Genomic DNA, 22,518 nt, shown 5'->3' with positions numbered 1-22,518 from the left:
CCCCACTATTCCATGTATGTCCCCACTATTCCACTTGTGTCCCCACTATCTCAGGTGTGTCCCCACTATTCCATGTATGTCCCCACTATTCCACTTGTGTCCCCACTATTCCAGGTGTGTCCTCACTATTCCATGTATGTCCCCACTATTCCACTTGTGTCCCCACTATTCCAGGTGTGTCCCCACTATTCCAGGTGTGTCCTCACTATTCCATGTATGTCCCTACTATTCCACATGTGTCCCCACTATTCCAGGTGTGTCCCCACTATTCCATGTATGTCCCCACTATTCCACTTGTGTCCCCACTATTCCAGGTGTGTCCCCACTATCCCAGGTGTGTCCTCACTATTCCATGTATGTCCCTACTTATTCCACATGTGTCCCCACTATTCCAGGTGTGTCCCCACTATTCCAGGTGTGTCCCCACTATCCCAGGTGTGTCCTCACTATTCCAGCTGTGATCCCACTACTCCAGGTGTCCCCACTAACGCCGGTGTCCCCCCGTGTCCCGCAGGTGCCTCATCAAGTGGCTGGAGGTGCGGAAGGTGTGCCCACTGTGTAACATGCCGGTGCTGCAGCTGGCACAGCTCCACGGGAAGCCGGATCCCGGCCCCCCCCAGGGCCCCCTGCCCGGGGCCCAGAACATCGTATAGTGCCCTCCGGGGCCGGGCCGGGGCCGCTCCCGCCCGCGGCACTCGGACACAGCCAAAGCACCGGGGACGAAGCTGGGGAGCCCCAAATCCCGACGGATGAAGGGCCTGACCCTCGAGCCCGGGCTCGGTTCCGCTGCCGGGGCGAGGAGGGGGCTCGGGATCCTCAGCACCACATCCTTCTTCCAGCACATCCCTTCTCCAGCGCCGCGGCCGCCGGGAAGCAGCGCGGTGGCACCTGGAACGCCTCGACGTCCTCCCCCGGCTCCTGGTGCCTCCCACGCCCGCCGACGGTGCCCCAAACACTGGGGGGACCCTGGAGCACCACGGCCGGTTCCTGCTCCCTCCTCTCTTCGCCTTTGGTTCCTTTGCCTTTGCCATTCCCACCAGGAAATGGGGTCTGGCCCCCGGGATCGTGCTGCGGTTGGGTGCCCCCTCAGCGCCGGTGTCACCCCCGGGGGGCAGCGGGTGGTGGCTGTGTGGGGTCTCCTGGGTTTGGATTCCCCACCCGCCCTGCCTGGGGGCGGTTGTCCCCCTCCTCGGCTACCTCAGGAGTCCCTGGAACGGGCACCATCCTGGTGTCACCCAATAGCAGTGAGAGCCATGGCATGGAGGGGGCAGGCAAAAATCCTGGCTTTTGGGATCATCCCATCGCTTCCAGCCTGGCCCGGGGGGTCTCTGGGCAGCCCCCCAAACCCACCGTCCTCATGGTGGGGAGCTGGGCCACCCCCTCACCTCTCCAGCCACAGATCTGGGTGTCCCCCGCCATCCTCACAACTCATATTCCCTGGATTTTGGGGAGGGGGGGTGTCAGTATTACACGGCAGCGGCTTTCCCGGGTGCAGGGCTGGGGGTGCTCCGGGTGCCGTCCCCCCATCCCGTAAATTCCTCCCAGGACTGTTTATGGAGCGTGGAGCCTCATAGACGTGTTTGTACACTACGGATTCTGCAGCAGAATATTTTTTAAAACATTCGCTGTTTTGGTTTTTGTTTTTTTTTTTTTTTTTCCTCTTGTTCGTTTGGTTTTTTTGTAAGCTCTATTTTTGTATATTTAATTGCTATTTGGAAATTCTAATAATGCGTCTTTTTTGCTAATCACACTCTTCTTAAGGAAAGGAAAAAAAAAAACATACAAAAAAAAACCAAACCAAGAGTTCGCATGTGATTCGACTTGAAATGTAAATAAAAGCAGGTTTTGGAAGCGGGGGTGTGTTTGAGGGGGTCTGTCCCCCCCATCCCTCATTCCTTTGTCACCACAGGGATGTCTCCAAAGGGAGTGGGACCTCAGAGGGGCTGGAAGAAGGGCTGGTTTGGGGTTGGGGATCCTGCTGTCCAAGTCTCCCTGCCCGAGCACGTCCCTATCCCGGTGCAGATCATCCCTCCCGGCCGCTGCTGATGGGGACACCACTCCCTGAGGGCATCCCAAAATCCCCAGCCAAGGGAGATTTGGAGGGTTCCAGGCACAGCCTGGGCTTCCCTTCTTAGGAAGAGGATATTCCTCCATAAACCAACCTTCTCAGCCCAAATTCCGGCACAACCCCCTAAGGCCAAGCTTCCATAGGATTCGGGGGTTCAGCTCCCAGCCTGTGTGCTATGGGATCTCCTGGGGTGCAGCTCGGAGCCGCTCACCTCGTTCCATCCCTGCTCTTCCCCCAGGTGTGACCAGACGGGTGGAAAAATCCCCTTGGATTGTCCCCACGGGGGTGGTTGAGCTGGAGCCATCCCGCGGTGGGATCCCTGCAGGACCCTGGTGTGGAGGAGGAAGCAGGAACCCCACCATGCCCTGTCCTGCTGTCCCTGTCCTATCCCTGTCCTGCTGTCCCTGTCCTATCCCTGTCCCGCTGTCCCTGTCCTGTCCCTGTCCCGCTGTCCCCCCATCCTGCCCGGCGCGAGGGGCTGCTGCCCTCTAGTGCCAGCTGCTTCCCGGCACCGCATCCCACCTGGAGATCGCACAGGAACGGGATGCTTTGGGTTGGAAGGGACTTTAAAGCCCTTCCAGTTTCAACCCCTGCCATGGGCAGGGTCACCTTCCACTAGCCCAGGTTGCTCCAAGCCCCGTCCAACCTGGCCTTGGACACTTCCAGGGATCCAGGGGCAGCCACAGCTTCTCTGCCCAACCTGGGACAGGGCCTCCCCCCTCTCACAGGGGAGAATTTCTCCCTAAAAATCCTGTCTAAATCTACCCTTCTTCAACTTAAAGCCTTTCCTCCACTGTTCTCCTTCACCTTCTCCAAAAGAATCCACAGGGACTGGCTGCCCTCCCAGCCATTTTGGGATGATGATCTTGCAGGATAATTCTTGCTGCTGGGACAAAGTCTGGATCTCACACCAAGCTGCACAAACCAGTTATTTTTGGTGCTTCCACCCCACAGCTCCTGCTCTGGCTTGATGCTGCACCTCCACCTCCAATCCCATCCGTATCATTCCTACATCAAAGGCCAAAGGGCCTCCAAAGCAACAATCAGCAAATATTTAATCAAACCCAAAAATGCTGCAATTTGCCCCAGAATAATGCTCTTAAGTTTTTTCCCCCCCCCTCCTTTAACATGCTCTGAAATACGCCTGATTCCCAGAGCCTGGAACAGGCAGGGAGGGAAGAACAATCAAGGATTGCCAATGATTCTTTTCAATCAGGTTCTAAAACCCCAATTCCCCCAGCACATTCCTGCTCACTCCCACCAACGTCCGTCCCATTGCACTGGAGCTCCAAGAACGAGACAGGAAGCAAACAAGGGGTTCAAAGCATGTAAAAAATAACTGTGATATTTTATTACAAGAAGAAAAAAACAAGCAGTTTACAAAAAAAAAAAAAAAAAAAAAAGGACAAACACTATGCCAGGGACTTTGGTGCTGGGATCAGACCGTGCTGGATCTACTCCAAATCCAGAGAAAAAGGAGTTACATGAACACAGGAGAAGCCACGGGATGCTGTGCCCAGGGACACCAGTGCCTGGGGGCAGGGGCTGTGGTGGGTCAGGCTGTGGGATTGGTGCTGGGAATTCCTGCAGAGGTTTCCCAGCTCTCCACAGCCAAGGTGGTTCTGCCATCCCCAACCCTCGGCTCCTGCTTTAACAAAACCCAGCCTTTCCCCTGTGTATCCCAAGGATTCACACCCTCCCCACACACCCAGCCCAGCCCAGCTGATACACCAAGGGGCCACACAGGTCCCAGGCACACAGACATTCCAAAAAGCCAAAGTTTTCCATGAGTTTTGGCCGTGAGGGTGGGCAAAGCAGCAGCTGGGGAGTGAGTGTGTGTGTGTGTGTGTGTGTGTGTGTTAGACTTTGTGTGGTACATTTTGCGTGGTACAGAAAGAGCCGAGCCTGGACACCCTTCAGGCAACACCTGGGAAGTGGAGCTGTTTTTAATGCACTGAGTTTGGGCACCTTTTGTGTGATTTTGTAAGAAATGAAGAATAAATGAGAAAGTGAACAACTCACCCAGAGAAGCTGTGGTTGCCCCTGGATCCCTGGAAGTGCCCAAGGCCAGGTTGGATGGGGCTTGGAGCAACCTGGGACAGTGGAAGGTGTCCCTGCCGGTGGCAGGGGGTGGAACTGGATGGTCTTTAAGGTCCCTCCCAGCCCCAACCATCCCATGACCTGTATGATCCTGCTCCCAGCCCTCACCTCTGAAGCACCACATTATGGAACACAGAGCAGGACACAACCAAAACCTGTTATGCTGCAGGAAAAGCACATTTTCTTGCCCATCCAGCACAGATCATCTTCCATGTGAGCTCTGTGTTCTTTTCCCCCTTTTTTACTGTTGTCAAATCCGTGGCTGTGTCCCAGATTCCAGCCTAGACTCAGCTGAGGTTTGGGAGATGCTCCACTCCGTGTCCATGGCCTGGACTTACCCAGCAGAGCTGACAGGGGCACCACACTGATCTAACCAGCAAAGCAAACACCTCCTGAATCCAGAGTTTCTTCCCCTTCCAGAGGGAAGCACCCCACAAGGATCCCACCTCGGGATGCAGCAATGGGCAGAGCTGGATGGGACTTACAAGCTCCCAGCCTTTCCACCTGGGCTCATGAGGGGTGTGGGGATCAGAAGAGTTGGAATTCAGCTTCTCTGGAAGGAAACCAGGATCTTAAAGTGTGTGTTGGAGTCAGGGTGACGGTCATTCTGATATCCTGGGATAAAGCCCGACAACTGTGACCTGATGTGAAGGATCTGAACAGCTTCCCCTGCTCAGGGAAGGGCAGCTGCTCCATGGAGCTGCTCCCTGGGAAGCCAGAGCAGCTCCAAAGCCGTGTCTCCGTGAGTTCCCATCCTGAGGGAAGGTACAGATACCTCGTTGCTTTGAGAGAGCGTTTATTGAGCGTGCAGGATCCATCCCAACCCCATCCCAAGGGTGCAGCTTCCACAGGGGTTCCACCTCGCTCGCGGGCTGTGTGGGAGCAGGCACAGGGAAAACTGGGAGCACAGCACGCACGTGGGAAGGGGGAGGATTCCCCAAAAACGCCAGGAGTGCAGCCATTAATAAATGCAACATGGAACGTGACAGAGATCCGAGTGTGACCGAAGGAAGCGTCTCTTTGGTGGAGCTCTGTGCAGCCAAGTTTGATAATGGAGGGAAAATCCCGAACAAACAAACAACAAATCCCACCATTTCATCCTCAAATCTGCTTTTAGATCTCAAGGCTGGAGGCTGACAGGCAGACACCCCTAACACTGTCCCAAAGGGGCTGTGTAGGAGTGCTGGAGGCTGAAATGGGAATCCCCCCAAGGCACAGATCCGTGCTGTGCCGTACCTTCCATCCCTAGGACAGAGATAAGGACGTGTGGAACAGGAACAAAGCCTGGCTGCCAGCACAGGGTGTCCCACAGGCCACCACGGATCAAGTGCTCTGTAGGGAGTTACACAACAGGGCTAATGCTGATGCTCTTCCCTCTTCCCAGACCCTTCCCAGCACATGGAGAACGCAACAGCTTTGACTGTGAACAGAGAACTGTGACCTGGGCACTCAGCACTCCGAGGGATCCCGGTGGGAGGAGCAGAGTGCCCGTCCTCTGCTTTGTCACCGCCATTAAACACGGAGTAAACTACCTAAAAAGGGCAATTTCATGTGACTGAAATGCCCCACAGACCTTCCCATACACCCCCACATCCAGCCAGTGCTTCCCACGCACGTCCTTTGGAACAAACCTGCGCTGGCATCCCAGATGGATTTCATCTCTCACAGACAAACACCCAGCCCTGGGCTGACCCCACAGGGCACCCCAGGGAACAGTCTGAGCAGGTGAAACGTGGGCTCAGTGACCTCCAAACCAGCAGCCCAGGGAGTGCCCCGAATCCGTGGGTCCAACACAGTCTGCAGGGGGTCAGGCGGAGTCCAGGAGTTCCAGGAGAGCACCGACCGCGCCGAAGTAACCCTGAGGAACAACGGGAATATCACTGAGAACTCAGACGGGGACACACACCTGACAACAGTCACAGCCACAGAATCATGGAATGGTTTGGGTTGGAAAGGAATTCAAAGATCAACCAGTTCCAACTCCCCCCTGTCATGGGCAGGGACACCTTCCACTAGCGCAGGTTGCTCCAAGCCCCGTCCAACCTGGCCTTGGACACTTCCAGGGATTCAGGGGCAGTCACAGCTTCTCTGCCCAACCTGGGCCAGGACCTCCCCACCCTCACAGCCAAGAATTCCTTCCCAATTCCTTCCATCTAACCCTGCCCTCTGGCAGTGGGAAGCCACTCCCCCTTGTCCTGTTCCTCCAGGCCCTTATCCAAAGTCCCTCTCCAGTCCTCTTGGAGCCCCTTTAGGCCCTGAAAGGTGCCCAAAGGTTTCCCTGGAGCCTTCTCTTCCCCAGGCTATTACACATACTGTGTATATAAAGGAAAGACACAACTGCAGGTAGGTACACTATAAAATAAGAAATAAAATAAAATACAAAAATCTGACTTCAATGGCTGTATCAGGAAGCAGAGCTGCAAAACAGTTACACATCTAAACTGAGCAAATGGTTTTACAGTTCACAGACAAGATGAAATTGGTGGTAAACAATTCCACTATCAGCTAGTGGAACAATATCCCCGTTTTTCCTGACCCAACCCTGAGGACCTGCTGCGCTGTGGGTGCCACCAACAGCTCCACAGGGCTGCTTCCAGAGCATTCACATTTTCCCATGAGAGGAAAGAGATTTTAAAAAGGAAATTTCACCTCATGTTCCAAGAAAAGTGCTTTTAACTGTCCCTTTGACCAGTAGTCCAGGGCATACGCCAGGAGCCTCATGGAGATGGTGTTGATCCGAAGGAAGTTGCCCACGAACACCACGCGGTTGATGTTCTGCAAGTGTTTACGGAAAAAAAAGGGAGTATTAAGGCTAAATTCCTTTTTCTGCTTGTAGTGGTGAAAACCCCATGTGGGGAAGGGGTTGGAGCAGCAGGAGCAGCTGAGGGAGCTGGGGGGGCTCAGCCTGGAGAAAAGGAGGCTCAGGGGGGACCTTCTGGCTCTGCAACTCTCTGACAGGGGTCAGTGGTGGCCTTGGCAGTGCTGGGGGAACAGTCGGACTGGATGGTCTTAGAGGGCTTTTCCAGCCTCAATGACTCTGTGATTGCATGAATTGTCTGCTGAAAGTGTTGGGCAGGATCTGCAGAACATTAAAAATACCCACAATTCTCTCAGAAAGCAAGGCCAGGTCACTTTAACCCAGGCTCTTCTTCACTGCCCAGAAATCCCCAGGCTCAACTACAGCCTTCTCAGCTCAGGAATTGGAATGGAATAGTTGATTTTGCTATGAAATCCTTGTACTGACTGGGAACACTGACCACCAAGTGCCATCTCCCCAACTCCCCTGAACTCCAGCCTTTGACTCATCATTAAACAGCTGAGTGACTCTCTACTGTTAAACTGAAGGAAAAAAACTATTTGGAAGCCCATAACCAACACAATTCTGAAAGAAAGGAAAAGACCAACCAATATATTAGATTCAAGTCCGACTTCCAGCCTAACTTTAATCCCAAAATAGTTCTGAGCCAAGCAATGAGCTTTAAAGTTGCTTGTTCTCCAACAAGAAAATAAGTCAGTTCAAGGCTGTTCAGGACATGTGTTGCATCATTTTGTCAGCAAATGAAGGTAAAGAGAGATCCAGGAGTCAGGAGGATGCCAGATCCCCTAGCTCATCCCATGGGAGCAGGCTCAGGATGCAGTGCAGAGGATGTCTCTGTTCTTTCATAGCCCTGTACAATGCTGCTTGACATGAATGCAACAAGGCAGCACTGTAAAGAAGCTGAAAGCCCAAAGATACAGGAACAGCCGTGGGGTTGGTGGGGCTTGGCCAAGAAATCCAGAACAACTCGTAAAAACAACACGGGGGAGACATCCAGCCTCCACATCCTCCACCCCTCCTTTCCTCCTCTCCCAGAGCTGTTCCTCAAACAAGAGGCACGTCCCTCAAACAGGCAGCAGCACAGAGGTGATGTTCTAGTCAGGGAGCAAGGGAAGAGATCCCCCAAAATACCTCGTTGAGCGCACACATCCGCGCTATGGAGCCGATGTTGTTGGTGATGGTGATTAAGGTGGCCCTGGCCAGGTCCTCCTTGCTGACAGATTCCCTCTTCTCCTTGCTCATCATGTTTCCAAAGCTGTAAAGACAGTTTTAGGGTCAAAGGTCCCATCAGAATTCCAGGAGATAATGGGAACTGCTAATTTAACCGAAGCAATTTATCTTGAAGGATTGATTCCTATGATTTCTAACTTTAAAAAGCATTGCTATCAGTAACTCAAGATCTCTCAGGAATGGCTGTTCTCCTGAGCCACTTAAGTCCAGACTTTCATGCTTGCAGGACCTCCAGAGACAATAAAATCCAGGGAGGTCGTTTACCTGGATGCCACAGCCCAGCCTGGCAACCCGAACCGCTCGTAGTCTCCCCCGTAGATGTCCCGCACCAGTTTGTCCACTTTGGTGCTGTCCCCCTGGGATGCCATTTCCAGAGCCTCCTCGAAGGTGGAGCATCCCGTGAGAAGGCAGCAGAGACCAAAAAAGGTTCCCCCTCCAAGGCTGCAAGTAAAGCAGAATTAAAAAACCTCCTTTAAATCTGTTCCTTTCACATAACTTACAGCCTGCAAGGAATCCCTCGCAGCCTTCTGCACAGGCCACTGGTGCTAAACGAGACCTTGATTTTCTATTTCACACCATCCACCTTCTTCCCAGCACTCAGGAGATGTTAATCTTAAAATAAATATTAGTTCTGAGGGATAACTGGAGTGTCAGGGCAGAGCCATTCAAAATCTGGGGAAAAAACTTTGTTCACTTCATCATGTACAGATCCCAATAATGATCCATAGTAAGAGTAGGAACTGTACTGAGGGGCTTTACAATCATTATTATTATTACAAATGTTAATATTATATTATTTCTTCATTATTCATTATTACTGCTAACTTTCTGGGTCTTCAGGAAAGCTTAAAGCTACAGAAATATTTTGCTTTGCCTGGACACAAGAGCCACATCTTCAGGAGGGGCAAGAACTGGGGAATTACTGCTAAGTCATCATCTCTTCCAGCAAAATCAGGCAAATTCTGGAAGTCAGGATGGAAATCTTGACTGCTTGGATCAAGGCTAAGAGTTGTTAAGATGATCACTGTATTTGGGATAATCCCAAACTAGGTGATCTAATCAAGCAGATCAGTAAAACCCTTAAATTCCTGCAGCAGGGCAACTGAAAAACCAGCTTTGACAGACTGGCTGCAGTAAAGACACCAAAACGTGAAATCCAGATCCTCTCTTCCAGGAGGGATCTTTGCTGGCAGGGAGAAGGGACTGCAGTAAAAGCAGGAGCTTGGTCATTCCACACACCACCTTTACTGCAGTTTGTCCCTGAAAATGTGATTTACAAGGCAGGAACGTGTTCCAGACTCCAAAATAAAACTCCCTTTTTTCCCCCCCTCAGCGCTCACCTGGTGCCCGTTACCCGTTTATAGTTTTCTTTGGAGTAGACAGCCAGAATGCTGACCCCTGAGCCAATGTTCACCAGGAGGAGAGGGTATGGATTCTCCAGGTTGAATGGGAGCTTCTGGCACCTCTCAGCATCCGTTGGGTTCTCAAAATAGTAACACTCCGAGTGTCCATTGAATCCCACGGAGTCGATGTACAACACCCCTTTAATAAGGCAATCGAGTTCATCGAGCTTGCAAAGCTCAAGGTCACCCATCTGGTGGGAAGGAAAAAGAGGAATATTGAAGGAGCAGGCAGGGATGTGAAGGGCTTACGGTCAGGGCTGGAAAAATGCATTCACTGCCAGCTCAATCCAAGCTATCTCCATGCTCCCTGCAGAGCCTGGGGAAGAACAGGTCACAGGAGAGCACGGGGAGTCCCAGCTATCCCAACCTTCTGGTGTGCAGGGAAAACAGACACCTGGATCCATAGATGGACACAAGAGAGAATCCCACAAACTCCCACAAGCCTGATTCAGGCCCTGACGCTGAGGCACTGGCACGAAAAGTCAGGAGAAGTGAGGAGGGGCTTCTTTGTTTGACCAAAATATCCAACAAAACCCATCCAAACAAACATCAAAAAAAAAGGTGAAGGAGTTACAAAATTATTTTCCCCTCATGCCACTGCCTCAACTGCACAAAACTGGATATTAGGAAAAATTTCTCCACTCAAAGGGTTGTGCTGCCCAGGGCAGGGGTGGAGTCCCCATCCCTGGAGGGATTTAAAGTCCCTGTGGAGGTGGCGCTTGGGAACATGGGTTAGTGGTGGCCTTGGCAGTGCTGGGTTAAGGGTTGGACTTAGTGGTCTTAAAGGCCTTTTCCAACCTCAGTGATTCCATGAAAAGCCCACTTATTTGCATTTTTCCAAGCCCTGATGAAACAAGTATTTATCACACATGTTTTTCACCTGTGAACAAGGATCCAACCCAGAACGAAGCCACATGATGAAGTCAAACCCCAACTGTGAACTTCCTGACAGTTAGATTTACCCCCAAACCTGACTGAACTTCAACCATCTCACTCACACACGGGTGTTAGAAATGAAACCAGGTGAGCAAAGAAAGAAAATAAAGCAGGCGAAAGACAGCAATGAGGAAAAAAAAAATAACCCACGAGACCGAGACCAGCAGCAGCAGAGATTAAAAACAGAGAGGAAGATTTGTAAGAAAGAACATTGGTGAGCAATTAATTTAGAGTGACAGGACGTTACATGCACATCGGGGAAGAAAGCTCAGGGAAGGAAGTGTTTTAATTTGGACAATTCAACCTGACTCCACGCGGCAATTCCTGACTGGAGTTAGGGGGGGGGAGACACTTCCGAAATCAAGATTTAGAGGAGTTTTTAAAGAGTCTGCAGAGGGAGTTTTCTAGTTCTAAGCCCTCAAAAGAAACGTCACTACCAGATCCTAACGGTATAGAAGCCAAAAATGCCTACTGTGCGAAAGTCCTGCTCAAATTTGTACGCTCCACCTCCCGTGGCACATAAGGTAGTATGGAGGCTCGAGAAGTGCTTTTCGCTTCCCATTTGGATAAAAGCAGGCATGTCATGAGTAGGAAAGCGTATAAAGTGCAGATTGCCTTTACGTCCACACAGGGTAAGGTCCCTGAGCTCAAGGTGCACATCCCGAATGCCTGTGGAGCCATAGGCTACGTTGGATGTCAGGTATTTGCGGATGCTTTTGAGGTTTTCCACTTCTTCCTCTTCCTCTTCCGCCGTGATGTCCTTGGGTTCAAAATAGACGAGTTTCACCAGGGTCCCTCCAATGTCCAGGCCAAACCAGGGAAAGACTAGAGAGAGAGGAGACAAGGGGAACATGAAACAGGGTGTGGTGCTGCCATGGCACCAGCACCCTTCCAGTGGAAAGGCTGGAATTAGATGACCTTTAAGGTCCCTTCCGAACCAAAGCATTCCACGACGCTGTGAAAATAGTTATAAACTGAATTAACTCATGGAATTCTCCAGGGACCCGTGTGGTCTGTTTAGTTTCAAGTGGAAAGCAAAGACAGGAATGTTGGCAGCATGAAATGTCTTTGACAGGAGATTTCTCCAATGTTGAGCACAACTCCTGTTTGGAGATCCCTGGAGTTCAGGAGCTCTGAATATTTGCTGTACAACACTCAAAACACTGACACTCTCCCCCCCCAGGATCTGACAGTATCCATAGCCCCCACCACCAGATCCTGCTGCAGGTTTAATCCCCAGCTCTTCCTCTTCCCAAGTTCTGAACTGGAGCCAGAGCCATGGATAACACCAGTGCTTTTACATCAAAGGGATGTACAAACGTTCCCTAATTACAACACGGAGCTGAGGTAGACAAGTAATCTAAGATGCCCCAGGGAGACAAAAACAAATGTCTAATTGGATTATTTTATTAGTCAAATTCCCCCATGGTACAAAATATGCATCAGTGTCAGGCCCAGCAACATTTGCAGCTGTGTTGGATAATGAGCTGCTTGGAAAAGATCAAGAGAAACCCCTGATCTGATGGAATCTGCGATTAGAGCTGGGAACTGGAACAGATTAATATCACTATTAATGAGCTGAAGGAGAGGCTGGAGCTAACGAGATGCACGGGCTCCACGGCAAAGGGAGAAATGCAGCCACATGTTCAGGCTCACAGCAGCAGGATTAAACCCTTACAGTGTGTTCCAGAAGGAAAAAAAGGAATGCTTAGAAAATAAACCTGAATCATAGAACCATAAAGTTTGGAAAAGCCCTCTGGGACCATCCAGCACTGCCAAGGCCATCACTGACCCCTGTCCCCAAGTGCCACATCCACAGGGATTTTAAGCCCCTCCAGGGATGGGGACTCCAACACTGCACTGGGCAGCTGTGCCAGGGCTGGACAGCCCTTTCCAGGAAGAAATTTTCCCAATATCCAATCTAAACCTCCCCTGGCACAGCTTGAGGCCATTTCCTCTCCTCCTATCCCTTGTTCCCTGGGAGCAGAGCCCGACACCCCCCCCCCCCCCCGGCTCCCCTCTCCTGTCAGGGAGTTGCAGAGCCAGAAGGTCCCCCCTGAGCCTCCTTTTCTCCAGGCTGAGCCCCCCCAGCTCCCTCAGCTGCTCCTGCTGCTCCAGCCCCTTCCCCCAGGCACGCTCCAGCATTACCAACTGAAAGAAGGATCTGAAAGAAGGATCTTGCATTTTAGTATAACTCCTACAGGTCAGAGACAGGGGTGATAACACACTGCTGTTATTTGTGCACAATATGTTTGCTTATCTGCAGAGAGATAAGGGTGGAACACAAAGAAGCCCTCGTTCCTCCCATCCTTTCCAGCAGGAATCCCTCGGGTCAGGTTCTTTGTGGAATGATCTTTGCACAGCCACCAGCCCAGCAGGCTTGAGGAGGACGTGTTCTCTCCTCAGCAGGTTCACCTGGTGGCTGTACAGCCCCTTCCAGAGCTTTCCAGCTCCCAGGAGCTGCTGGAGCCGGCAGCTCCCCACGGTATTTTTAACCCACGGAGTTATTTTTACATATTTCCATAGAGGCCACCCCCAACCGTCACCAAAGGAAATCTTGAAAGGAGATGCAGAGCTCTATTTTTGGAGACGCGTCCAAATCCCAATCACTCCCCATTACCGAGGCATTTACTTCAAACAAGAACAGACATAAAAATAACTTTTCATGAATGAAAGGGAAAGGAATCTGAATGGCAGCCCAACAGAGGGAGAAAGCAAGAGCAATCCAAGGACTTTTACCCGTGTAGATAGTGATAGGACAAGGGGTAATGACTGTAAGCTGAAAGAGAGTAGGTTTAGGTTGGATATTGGGAAGGAATTCTTCCCTGTGAGGGTGGGGAGGTCCTGGCACAGGCTGCCCAGAGAAGCTGTGGCTGCCCCACCCCTGGAAGCGCACAAGCTAGCCTGGACCAGGCTTGGAGCAACCTGGGCTAGTGGAAGGTGTCCCTGCCCATGGCAGGGGTTGGAATGAGATGCTCTTTCAAATCCCTTCCAACGCAAACCATTCCGTGATTCTGTGATTTCTGGAACATATTTGTTCCTGTCTGGACATGCAAGTTGATTTCTGCATTATGAAGCCTACATTAGATTTTTTTTTTTTTCCAAAGCATCCCCACTGTTGTATTCAGACAACAACCTTCCCCCAAACTCACAAGGGTAAAACCAGGGAGTGAGCAGAGGATGGAACTTGGAGATGGCATCACTGAGGTGCAGCGGAAAAGACAAATATCCGAAAACCAAGGCACAGTGGCTCCATGAATCCACGTGCCTAGAAATGCTACAGGGGCTGCTCCATCAAGGCTAACGGGCTCCTGCTTCCCAGCATCCAGCTGGTGGCACATGATGGGTTCAGTAAAACATGTTTGTTTTAAAGCCTCTTGTGAAGCTCACACACCAAACTCCTACACTCAAACCTTCCAGATCTCAGGGCGAGCAGCAGCTGGGTCCATCAGTTTAGGAAGCTTCCTAGCCACAAAAAGAGGGAGCAGCTCCTTGGAAATTTTATCCCATCCTCAGTGCCATCGAGACCTTGCATTTTTTAATATCTATAAATACAGGTTCTATTTGGCTGTTGTTATAATGAGCAGAACACGAAGCGTGGGGTTAAACCGGCCAGTTATCCACAGTCTGTCCCACCAGAAACAGGGAAACAGGAATGGTGCCTGCAGAGCTGGGAGTAACTGCAGACAGGCTGGGCTCAGGGCTCACTATCCCCACTCAGCACCGGCCCCAAAGGATCTGACCCCCTGAGCTGGGATGGAACCTCTGACCAGAGCCGGCTCACACATCCCTGTGGGACCAGCTGGAAAGGCTCCACATGGAGCAGCTGGTGTTCTCCATCTGCCAGCGGATCGGCCCTACCTTCCCTAAGCCACCAGGGATAAATTCTGAAAGACAGCCTATTAAGGTAATTAACTCACACCAAATGATTGTTAATTATGGATCTCTCATTATATACATCCCAGCCACAGGTCAAGAATCCAAGGAAGCAGCGTGTGAGCTCAGAATTAAGTACTTCTCTCCCATCCTGCAAAGGATTCCCTGTGCAGTAACACCTGTCAGAGAACTCAAATAATCCAGGACAGGGACAAAACTTCCCTATAAACCTGTTTTTGTAGGAAAGGGGAGTGGCACACAAACAAGAGGAGGAAATTATTTCAACGACATGGAGAACCATGTCATTTTTTTCTCCTGACTCTTACAGGAAGTCAGACAACAGCAACATGGAGGGCACCGACAGCTCTTCCATGTCTGAGAGCTAGAAAAATCCAAGGGAGGAAGGAGGAAGGAGGAAGCTCTCCTGGATGAACGCCATCGCCATCTGCTTCTGAGATTTCTCTTAAAACACTGATTTATTTTTTTTTTTCCCCCAGCAGCTGAAAGCCATCCAGAGATCTCTCCCTTTTAATCCTCCGAAGCAGTTTTTCCAAGAGAGCTGCCGCGGATCTCGAGGAGCAGCAGGAGAACTGGTGGCATCCCGGAGCCCCTGGGCGTCCCCGAGGCTGATTGTGCTCAGTCAGAAGGTTCTGCTGGAATAACCAGACAGCAGCTTTAATGGCCAAGGCAGGAAATGCAAATGCTGCCTCTCCCTCACCTCCTCCCTGCTGCTACTTGGAGCCCTCCTTGCCGGGGAAGAGCCTTGCAGGTCTCCTTTCCAAGCCGGGATGGGAAGGATGGCAAACCTGCAGGCTGGCATGGGAAGAGCATCGTTGTCCAGCACCTCCTGGGAAGTGTTTAGTTGTTCACTGGGTGTTTGGGCATTTACAAGAAAGGCAGGAAATCCTCTGCTCTCAGCTCAAAACTTTCCACAGTCTTTCTCCTTAAAGAAACTCCCTGTTGCCCTGTTACGGGATGAGAGCCACGAATCCCACTCTCAACATTGGATAATGCGTTGCCCAGAGAAGCTTGGATGTCCCATCCCTGGAAGTGCTCAAGGCCAGGCTGGACAGGGCTTGGAGCAACCTCTTCTGTGTGTAAGACAAAAATGAATCCAAGGTATTCAGTGGAAAAACATCAGGGGTACAAGGAATGTGACTCAAGGGACCAGCAGAGTCCGTGGCCCCGCTCAGCACATGGAATCGTGGGATGGTTTGGGTTGGAAGGGACCTTGTGGATCATCTCACTCCACCCTCCTGCCATGGGCAAGGACACCTTCCACTCAGACCGTGTTGCTCAGACACACAACAACGAGCCTTATTTTCATTTCCTTCCCTAAGGAAACACATCCCAACAGCAGCTATCAACTGTCTTGAAGACGGGGGTTTTTTTCCCCCAAGAAAAAAATTCTTCATCCTTTGGCCTGACAAAGCCTCAATTTCCCTGAGCACAGACAATTTTAAAAGCATCTCTCTATAAATATTTTCATATACACAGCTCTTTGTGTTAAAAACAGACCTTCTCCTCAGGGGCAGATCTAGGGATACACATCAACAAACAAAAGGCCAGCAAAGCTGGGGAATCACAGCTCAGACTAAACAATCACAGAAAAGCTCAAGGAGACTTGTGTGCCCACAGCAAGAGCTGCCACCCTGCCCTCAAATCCCCTTTGCAGTCTGCAAGATCTTGGGGGCAAGAAAAAGAAAATGCCTTTATCTGATATGTAAATTACTTCATAAAATTGGACACTGTATAAATAAAAAAAAAAAAAACAAACCTCAACAGACTTATTCTGGAAGCTGCAGAACTGTCAAGATGAAAGGGGTGATATAATTAAAGATCTCCATGGTGGATTTTCTTCACAAACCAAGCAGCTCAAGTTGTATTTCAGAGTGATCCTTAACTTCTGAGCCAATTATATCAGGAGCTAAAAAGATTAGCCCATGGAGCTGATGATTTAGTTGAGTATGTGACAGCACCTCTAGGCTTACTCTAAAATATTCAATATTATATTTTAATAGTGTTATACCAGGCTGGAAATTCTACAGCTGGGAAAAAAATACAATTAATTAGCATTTAATTTAAAGTGACACTAAGTCTACATCTCCTCCCATTCCTAAAAATAGGCTCTGATAGGAATTCATATTTCTTACAGCATTCCAAAAGGGAAAAAAGGTATTTAAAAAAAATCAAAGCTTGAATTTTGAATGACAAAAGAGGTGTCAAAACAGCATTTTATTTGTACCTCTGCTTGGATACTGTTTACATCGAGAATTTAAAGCCATGTGTCCATTTTGTCTTTACATGATTCTGACAGGAGATACTAAAACTTATTAAAAAATAGGGATCAGTTGAAAGGAAAGAACACTTTTTCTTGGAGAACTAATGTCTGCCTGCACTAATAACCCTGTCGGGCTCCTCTTGTCAACATAACACTCCAAAGCTTCAACAAATTTCCTCATTTTCAGGGACACTTCTCACTCCCTTCTGAGAGCAACAGTGTCCTTGACTTCTGCCCCTTCTGCCTGTGGCACACGGAAAATGCTGCAGGAAAGCTCTTCAGTTCCTGAAGTGCACCAAGAAACATTTCACAGAATCATGGAAGCCTTTAGGTTGGAAAAGACCTCCCAAGATCATTAACCCAGGCATCTTCACCAGTAAACCGTGTCCCCAAGTGCCACATGCACATGACTGGGAATTCAAATTTCCAGGGGATTTAAAAACCCGAGGTGCATGAAGGCACACGACTGGGACATGGGCTGCACTTCTTATTTCAGGTCTATCCCAAACCCAGTCCCCCTTGGTCTCAGACTTTCCCTGATCTCCGCAGTGAAACAGCCCTGGCTGCACATCCCGGCACAAAAGGATGACGAGGAAGGAGGATCACGAGCCTGCTGAAATCCTTTCATTCCTGGGGAAGTGGGGGCTCATCTGCCAGGGCATCTGCCAGCACAGCCAGGCAAGACAAGCCTCAAGGTCACTGAGCCCGTTTGCCACATGCCAGCAGCAGACAAGTGCGAGCTTAAGTAGGACATTTTTGATCCCATGCCCATTAAGTGCTTTGCCTTCATTTCGGCTCAAGTCTTCCTTGAGGTGGGATCAAGCATTTTAACTCCAAAATGTGATTTACCCTGACACCAGGCATTGTCCCTGCTAAGGGACGCACATTTCTCTTCCAATTATCCCAAGAATCATTTAGGAAGGACAGGCTACATTGTAATCCCGAGTCACGCCACGCTGACCTTCCAGACGGGATCCAAATCCTCTCTTGGAAGCTGCCAGAACACCTGTTTTCTTTAAAGCATCCCACACCACTCTCTGCATTTAACTCCACCACAACAAACCAGAACCTCAGTGGCCAACTTTAATCCATATTTTCCAGAGGAGACACAGAAACTGCCCTGAGCAAGGCAGAGGAGAATCATCACCTAACGCAGAGCTCCGAGTCCTCCCTCATTTTCGTACCAGACATCTCCTTCATGTCCCTGCAGCCTGCTAACCAGCAGGTCTCTAATTAACAGCCCCACAGATCCCTATTCCTATTTTTCACACTAAGACAGGGAAAAAGAGAGGCTTCCTTTTTTTGCCAGCACCCAAAAAAAGAGCAAGAACACCATTAAAACTTCACACGGATATGGTAACAACAACGTCTCGGCATTGCCAGCCAGGAGACGAGATGTAGGAGAATCCTGATCCCTGTTTTCAGTCTGGATTCATTGCTCACATCCTCTTAATAGCTGTGCAGGTACTGAGGAATTACACTGACGCTGTTTCATTTTCAGGGAATGGCAGTTCCCTTCCAGGAGGAGGGAAGGACTCCAGCGAAAGTCAAGGAATAATCGCTCGGTCCCTCCTCAAACATGGCTGAAGGCAGTGACAGCCACGGCACCTGCACGGCAGCTCCTGCTGCTCCCAAAATGAAGGCTGCCATCCATTTTGCAGTTTCCAATAGGACATTTAAAAACCTGGGTTTAGGGATGGTTTTTACCTCCTCACAAAGCTCGGTTGGTCTGCGCCCAACCCCTGCCAACCCCCTGGGGCTCTTCCCTCCCAAAACTGACACCATTCCCTATGCTCTCCATTTGCTTTCCCAGTTACCAGTCCAGCCCCACACCCTCATACCCCACCCCTCCGTCTGTCCTTCTGTGCCCTTCTCCTTGCCCTCTGTGTCACCAGTCACCTTCTCTCCCATTCGATTTGGGCATCTCAGCACCTGCTACAGCCCCATCCCATGTCCTGCCCCACCTTGCCAGGCACTGCCTCATCCTAAAACTCCCAGAGTGCCTGGAGCTCAGCCTGACCCACCCTCTGCCCCAACCTGCTGAGCCCATGTCACTGTCCCACTGTGTCCCCCCTGTGCTGTCCCAGAGTGGCCATGCCGTGCCCCTGCCACCACCCCACTGTGCTGTCCCCAAACCGGCCATGCTGGGGCCAAGTCATCACCCCACTACTACTGTGTCCCCCCATATTGCCCCCAGTTAGTTATGTTGTGCCCATAACCATCAGCCCCCCTGCACTGTCCCAGAAGTGGCCATGGTGTCCCCATGCCACCACCCCACTGTGCCGTCCCCAAACCGGTCATGCTGGGCAAGTCATCACCCTACTGTGTCCCCACCGTGCTGTCCCTACACTGGTCATGTTGTGCCCATGTCACCACCACACTGAGTCCCCAAACTGGCCATGCCAGATAAGTCATCACCTCACCATGTTCCTACGGTGTCGTCCCCAGACTGGCCATGCTGTGCCCGCGCCTATACCCCACTGTGCTGTCCCGAGGTTGCTCATGTCCCCGTGCCACCACCCCAACTGGCCACGCTGGACAAGCCACCAGTCCCCCGTGTCCCCACTGTGCTGTCCCCGCACCGGCCACGCCGTGTCCCTGCCACCAGCCCCCCGTGCTGTCCCACTGTCCCCATCCCCACCCTTGCCGTCCCCCGCAGCCCCGCCCCTCGCTCATTACCACAGCCCCCCCCCCCCCCCCCCCCCCCCCCCCCCCCCCCCCCCCCCCCCGCTCCCCCCCCCCTCATTCCGCCCTCACTCACGCGGGCGGTTCTTGCGGACCGAGTCCCGCCGCTGCCGGCTCACGGACCCGCCGCGCTCGCGGGGCTGCGGCCCCGCCGCACCGTCCGCGCCACCGCTGCTCCGCCGCCGCAGCTGAGGCGGCCCCGCGTCCGCTCCGCCGCCCCGCCGCCGCGGCTTCTTCTCCTCCTCCGCGCCATCGCCGCAGCTGCGCGGCGGCTCCATGGGCAGCGCGGCCCGGCCCCATGGGCCGCCCGGCCCCGCTCCCGCTCCCGCTCCTGCCCCGCTCCCGCTCCGCCGCCGCCGCAGCCACCGCCCCCGGCGCGCCTGCGCCGCGCTGCCCCGCGGGGCGGGACACCCCGTGAGGCGCCCGCCAATCCGCGCCCCCCGGCGCGCGGAGCGACAGGCGGCTCCGGCAATGGGAGACGGGAATGGGGCGGCTTCGGAGCACCCCGCGCTCGGCCGCGTATAGTGACAAGCGCGGCTGTCCAATGGGAAGCGTGCGCCAGCGGGGGCGGGTCGATATGCGGCAGCGCTGGCCTATGGGCTCCCTCTGGGACGAGATTGGCACTGCATCGGTCCAATGAGTGAGGGCGCTGTCTGGTCGGGGCGGGAGAAGGCGCGGTGATTGACATGCCCGGTAACTATGGCAACGCGGGGGGGCCGAGGGGAAGATCCGCAGTAGGCCCGGCTGGGCTTGGCCGCGCGCAGGGGGTGATTTGAATATGATTTGCATATGCAGATGACGAGGCAAATACAGATGTGGGGAGTCTGACACCCACCATGGCCTGAACACCACGGGCAGTAAGGGACCTTAAAGACAATCTCATTCCAACCCCCCGCCATGGGCACAGGCACCTTCCACTAGCCCAGGCTGCTCCAAGCCCCATCCAATCTGTCCTTGGACACTTCCAGGGATACAGGGGCAGCCACAGCTTCTCTGGGCAACCTGGGCCAGGGCCTCACCACCCTCACAGGGAAGAGTTTCTCCCTGTTATCTCACAATCCACAGTACCTCTTTATATCCCATCGTAATTCCAATACTGTGCATCCCGCTCTTCAGACCCTGACCCCACATTTATCAGCCACAGCAGGAAACACCCAGGCAGCAGAAAAACTGAGGTGACCATGAAGAGGAGGGTAAGCAACGACCAACAAGGATGGAAATCCAAGAGGAAAAGGGTCTCCCGGTTGTAACAGGACAGAGGTTCCCAGGCGGAATGTTAATTGTTGTCTGGCACACCCGGAGTGTGGCCAAGCCTGGCACTGCAGCCCAGCGACCTGCAGTGCTCCTCACTTGCCCCGGGGTAATCCCAGCTCACCGCAATCCTCCGGCATTAACTTGATACCAGAGGGATCAGCCACCAACCTCCCACAAAGGTGGGGTGATTTCCCTGAGAATTCTCTGAATTCTGATTGCCAGGGTGGAAATGGGACAAAGGGATCGGTCAGATTTAGTTGGTGTGTTTTAATATCCTTTTGGGTGAGTGGAGGAAGGGGATAAATGGGGTTGGCACTGATAGGACGCAAAGGATGAGCTCTCTGAACACAAATAACCTCCTTTAGAACAGCATTGCCTTCATTTGGGTGGAAAAGGGACTGGCTGAGCTCCACTGCCCAAAGCTCTGAGTATTTTGAACGTGTTTCACATACCTGGGCTGGAAGAGCTGGAGCTGGGAAAGCAGGAAAGCTGGGAAAGCGAGGGGAGTTCATGGAGTGCCACAGCAGAGCCCTCGGGGGCCTCCTGTGGAAAAGGCAGCATGGAAAGGGTGTGGAAAGGGCATGGAAAGGGCTGTTCTGTCCCAAAAGCTTCCTGTTTGTCTCCAAAAGGGACACAGGCGTGAGCCAGGGCCAAGTACCCTGACTTCCACAGCTCAGCTGCCTTGGGAACCACCTTCCCTGTCTTCATCCTGGGCATCCAACCACCAACAGGAGGACTTGCTGTGGTGGGCATCCTCTGGAACAGGACAGATGCTTGCTCCAAAACGAGGTCTGGAATCTGTCCCCAAATCCTGTCACCTCTTCCTGACACCAGTGTCCTCAGTCTCTCTGTGTCACTGCCAGCAGAGCCCTTCAGAGCATCCCCTCCTGCTCCTCATCTCACAAACTCACAGGAAGTCGGGTGTGAAGCGTCAAACCAATTTATTACAGTTAGTAAAAGGCCTTTTGTCCTGTTAGTAAAAGATGTGCAGGGACACAGCTCCCTCCTGCTCCATCTCCTGCCCCGTGGGGCTTTAAAGTGCTACGTAACGACTGTAAAAATCCCAGCACTTCACAGCAGAAATCCAAATGTGTGCTTCTCCCTGGTCTGAGGTGGTGACAAACCAGCTGTTTCACAGGAGAAACTTGACATCAAAAGGCAAAGCAGAGAAGCTGTTGCTATAAAATATGGAGAAACACGGGAAGAATTTTGCAGGCAAGTAAAGCGTCAGAGAAGACAGCCTTGGTATGGATGCTGCTGGCTGGGATCTCATGGATGTACCATGAAGTAAGGAGAAGGCAGGTGTCCCCTCTTTTTAGGGAATGATAACCCTGTTGTCTTAAACAGGGAGAGCAGCCCCCACATTCCCACTCCTGGCTGACTGTTTATAAGGACTGTTCCATCCTCTCATGGGTACAGCGCCGGGCGCTGAGCAAGGAAAGAACATCTCGAGTTCTCCTGGGAGAGCAGCCCCATCACACCGGAATCAACACCCTCTCTGCACGTATTTATTGTCCTTAGTGGCTTATGGAGGCACTTCTTGGATTTTTGGGCACAGGGAAAGTGTTAGGGGGGAGGAGCAGCCATTCCATCAGAGAGCTGATGGACTCTTCCCACCGCAGGCCCAGCTCTGGGCACAAAAGCTGCAGTTGGCAGCCAGGCTCCAGGGAGATGACCTCCCTCCTGCTCCCTGCCAGCAGGAAGGATGGATTTTGAAAAGCTGTGCTGACAGCAGGAATTCAGGACAAGTTACTGGACATATGGGTTTGAGGGAGGGGATTCTGTCCCTCTGCCCCACTCAGGTGAGACCCCCCTGCACAGCTGCCTCCAGCCCTGGGAACAACAGCACAAGGACGTGGAGCTGCTG

At 52.1% G+C, this 22,518-nt stretch overlaps 2 protein-coding genes across 15 annotated transcripts in view; one reads left to right on the top strand and one right to left on the bottom strand.

Annotated features, from left to right (window-relative positions):
* The window catches only part of RNF24 (ring finger protein 24), a 30,096-nt gene extending 28,304 nt beyond the window's left edge, over positions 1-1,792 (top strand). For all 13 annotated transcript variants that reach the window (XM_017829022.1, XM_017829019.1, XM_017829014.1 and 10 more), the window contains one exon: positions 515-1,792. In XM_017829022.1, the coding sequence (XP_017684511.1) occupies positions 515-653 (139 nt within the window). In that variant the 3' untranslated portion in view covers positions 654-1,792. The remainder of the gene's footprint in view (positions 1-514) is intronic.
* A 3,155-nt stretch (positions 1,793-4,947) lies between these two features.
* On the bottom strand, positions 4,948-19,728 carry PANK2 (pantothenate kinase 2). Of its 2 annotated transcripts, none has more exons than XM_017829010.1 (7): positions 19,474-19,728; positions 11,171-11,380; positions 9,557-9,810; positions 8,481-8,657; positions 8,118-8,241; positions 6,818-6,943; positions 4,948-6,026 (listed from the first exon to the last, which is right to left on the bottom strand). In XM_017829010.1, the coding sequence occupies exons 2-7, from the start codon at positions 11,234-11,236 to the stop codon at positions 5,976-5,978; spliced, it is 798 nt and encodes a 265-aa protein (XP_017684499.1). In that variant the 5' UTR covers positions 11,237-11,380; positions 19,474-19,728; the 3' UTR covers positions 4,948-5,975. The 2 variants fall into 2 exon arrangements, with proteins under 2 accessions (XP_017684499.1, XP_017684498.1); XM_017829009.1 differs by having other exon boundaries at positions 11,028-11,380; positions 19,474-19,714.
* Between the last annotated feature and the right edge of the window lie 2,790 nt (positions 19,729-22,518).

Source organism: Lepidothrix coronata, unplaced genomic scaffold (assembly GCF_001604755.1).
Source record: "Lepidothrix coronata isolate B3197 unplaced genomic scaffold, Lepidothrix_coronata-1.0 Scaffold156, whole genome shotgun sequence".
Lineage (NCBI taxonomy): Eukaryota > Metazoa > Chordata > Aves > Passeriformes > Pipridae > Lepidothrix > Lepidothrix coronata.
Note: the sequence above shows the minus strand (reverse complement) of the source record. Positions and strands in the feature narration are given on the sequence as shown.